Genomic DNA, 3,540 nt, shown 5'->3' with positions numbered 1-3,540 from the left:
CTACGTCTGCAGCATTCATCCACATCAGCAAGCTAACACGTGCTCACCGTGATAGCTTAGCGTTTTCCATTCATAGTTACCAGAGATTCACCCACAGGGACCGTCTTGTGTCACAAAAGTTTGGGACAGGTACTGAAGTGAATTGCTTTATCCGTCAGGGTTTGCTTTGTCATTCTGCGAAATGGACAGGGGCCGGGTTGGTAGTTCACTCCTCCAACTTCACCATGGCCACTTCTGTTTCTATTTCTCAACTTTGTCCCCGGCCCATTCTCATGGTCTCACTTATCCCTGGTACAACAATGCAATTTATCTATTAGTTCCATATCTCACTCCACTTAGTTTTCGTCGTCTCCTCTCTTTCTTTTTTTCTCTCTCCCATCCATCCCTCTTGTTTCTGATATTTTTTAATTTTTATTAATTTTGGATATATATTTTAAAAGAAAAAAATTGATGTTGCAACTAATGATTTTGTTGTTGTTAAAGTTGAGAAATGGTGATATGGTGGACGATAATGAGAGATGAAAGGTAAAGTTAGACATACATAATGAAAGTGGAGTAAGAGAAGTAAAATGAAAGAAGATGATGTAGATGATGGAGGAGGTAAATTTATGGTGACAGTAAAAGATGTTAGTGAGATGCAACAACAAAAGTTAGATAATGATGGAGGTGAGGGAGTGAGGTAGTGGAAGTTGGAGTGGAGTGAGGAGGTGTGATTGTTGTGGGACGAACAACACGAAAGGAAAAAGAAGAAGTAATCATTTTGAAATGTGCAAAACAGTAGTGTTCTGCTAACTCACTAGGGGGCGATTTGTCCCTTTAAATGGTTGCTTGATAGGTGTTGAGTTAATAGTATACGTAGACAAGATCCGTTATCTCCAGACAGAGACATTAATAGAGGAGGCATAATGTCTGATGGAGTTAATCGAGAGGGGTCGCAATGTCATTTTCCAATCAATGAAGGAGAACGAAAATTTGTGAAATTGTTAGGAAGCAAGTTGGGGATTTACTCTTAGTATTTAAAAGAGTACATAAAAAGTTCTTAACTTTAAATATTTTATTATTTAAAAATTTTAAATTTAAATTATATATTGTCAAAATTTTGCTTATTGCATGCCATTTATAATGTTGGGAATGTAAGAAAAAAACAAAAAATTTGTGGATTGAAATAATTTATAACTAGCGAGATTATGGGTAAATCGATCTAAATTAATCTAAATAATAATAAATTATATTAATTTTTTTGTTTTGTAAATCGATCCCAATCATATTATAAATATTTTTTTATATTTTGAAATTAAATTTTTTACAACTACAAATACTCATATCTTTTTTACAATGTAGAATATATGTGTCTCTTTTATTAAATAAGATATGATCAAGTAAAATTTTCACACTTATTTCATTTGCATCTAAGATAAAGTTTAAAAAAGTTGACTTATCTAATTTAAAGCGAGATACTTGTATATGTTTTTCATTTACTGTGTAAACAAAATGAATAATACAATATAAACTCATAAATTTTCTTAAATTACGTATTTAAATAAATAAAAAAATTTTAATTTATTTATTTTAAAAAACAAAAATACTAGATGTCTAAGTCTTTTAAATAACAAAGTTTAACCAAGTTATTTAAAAATAAAAACTTATTCACGCGCCACTTCTCTCTTCTTTAATGTTCGTCGCTTCTTCTTCTTCTTACGTTCCTTCTTCCTTCTTCAATATCGTTGTCGTCATTACTGTCGCCACCGCCATCGTCATTATCGCTGTCACCACCGCTGTCTTCTTCTTTTTTTTTTTTAAATTTATTCTTTTTTTCCCTTCTCATCTTCTCTTATTATCATTATCATTATCATTGTCCTCATCGTCTTCAACTTCTTCTCTTATAAATGTTCAGGAAAGTAGAGCATAGAATTTGGATGTATAACACATAAATTTTTTATGTGCAGCATAGAAATTTTTGAAGGACTACGTACATACTTAGAACATTGACTCACCCAACTAACAAAATGCATTCACAATAAAAATTTGTGCTATGTATAAAGATTTGTGTGTTATATACAAAAAATATATGTGCTATGAGTAAATGTACAAAATTTTTTATGTTATGCTTTAAAAATTTATGTTCTTTATCAATAAGTTACAAAAAATTGTGTCCTACAGAAAATGCGAAAAAAAATAGTGACCTATGTACGCATTTTTTTCGCTAACCTTTACACTAACTTAATTGAATTTGGTTAAAAAGACTTGTATACATAGTATCACTCATTTAAAAAATCCTAGAATATAACACATTTTATTTCATTTTCTTGGAGATAAGACAAACACTATGATCAATTCCAACTGAAAATAGTGTATATATATATATAACAAAGAATTTAAACCATGGCCAAGATGATATAATTCTCAAATTCAACTGATGAACCAAATTAAGCAGCATGCAAAGACTTGAAGCTAAGTATGAATACAGGATACCCCAAAAAAAGAAAAAAAAAAAGGAGAGAGAAAAAGTAAATTAAAAGTTGTAATCTACTTGTTTTGTAGTCAATCAAAATCCAGTAGATCATAACAATAAAGAAAAAAACTATTACATTATCTCATTCTCGAAAACCTTAACTTGCATTGACCCTTCAGATGGAAATGGTATCATAAGAACTACTACCTACTCTCACCCTCAACATTATTTTTCAGAAACAATTTGCCAGTGCAATTTAAAATAATATGGTTCATAATCTTCAATTTCTTTTATACGTTATATATTATTTCCCTCTCTCTTGATTATTATTATTATTATTATTATTATTATTATTATCAACCTCTAACTCTCTATACCTATGTAAATACCTTCTCATCCCTTCGGCATAGTCATCAAAACCGAGCGTTGCGAGCGCCCAACAAATGTCATCACCATTAACAGTCTTCCTCCTCTCCTTCCGGCATTTCTCCGACGCCTCGCTCGTCACGAAGCTAATGTACTCCGACACGCACTCCTGCATCGTCTCCTTCGCCTCCTTCGAGATTTTCGCATTCTGAGGAAGAATCTGCTTCATGATCCTACCAACATTGGCTATTGGCAGCAACCGATCTTGCTCCTTGATGATGCCTTCATTATTAGAAGAACCACTACCTCCAATGTTATCAACCATTTTTCTTTCTAATAATTTCAAAGAATAATTCAATAAGACACTCTTCTCTTTTGATGAAGGTTTAATTTTTTGAGTATATAATAGAATGAGAATCGAGGTGAGATCGAATCCCATTATATATAAGATTAAGTGCATACATGTGTAAGCAGTTTAATATGACACATGAAAGTTTATTAAAGTTGAGAGTGATTGTGTCTTATTCTTGTTCTACATGACATGTCACATGTGAATTTTTGATACCAAACTGGTCGGCTTTTGAATAATGTTTCTAGTTTTAAAATGATGGTTAATTTGGATAAAATTCTATATTTAAGTCATTGAGAACAAAACATTGAAAAAGTAAGGGACACAAAATCATTTTAAAAAATAAATAAATCTAGATCTATCTATTATATAT

At 31.2% G+C, this 3,540-nt stretch overlaps 1 protein-coding gene across 1 annotated transcript; it reads right to left on the bottom strand.

Annotated features, from left to right (window-relative positions):
• Positions 1–2,391: 2,391 nt before the first annotated feature.
• LOC112740311 (nuclear transcription factor Y subunit B-1) lies at positions 2,392–3,261 on the bottom strand. Its single transcript, XM_025789077.3, has one exon. The coding sequence runs from the start codon at positions 3,255–3,257 to the stop codon at positions 2,757–2,759; it is 501 nt and encodes a 166-aa protein (XP_025644862.2). The 5' UTR covers positions 3,258–3,261; the 3' UTR covers positions 2,392–2,756.
• Between the last annotated feature and the right edge of the window lie 279 nt (positions 3,262–3,540).

The sequence above is a fragment of the Arachis hypogaea genome, chromosome 14 (genome assembly GCF_003086295.3).
Source record: "Arachis hypogaea cultivar Tifrunner chromosome 14, arahy.Tifrunner.gnm2.J5K5, whole genome shotgun sequence".
Lineage (NCBI taxonomy): Eukaryota > Viridiplantae > Streptophyta > Magnoliopsida > Fabales > Fabaceae > Arachis > Arachis hypogaea.
Note: the sequence above shows the minus strand (reverse complement) of the source record. Positions and strands in the feature narration are given on the sequence as shown.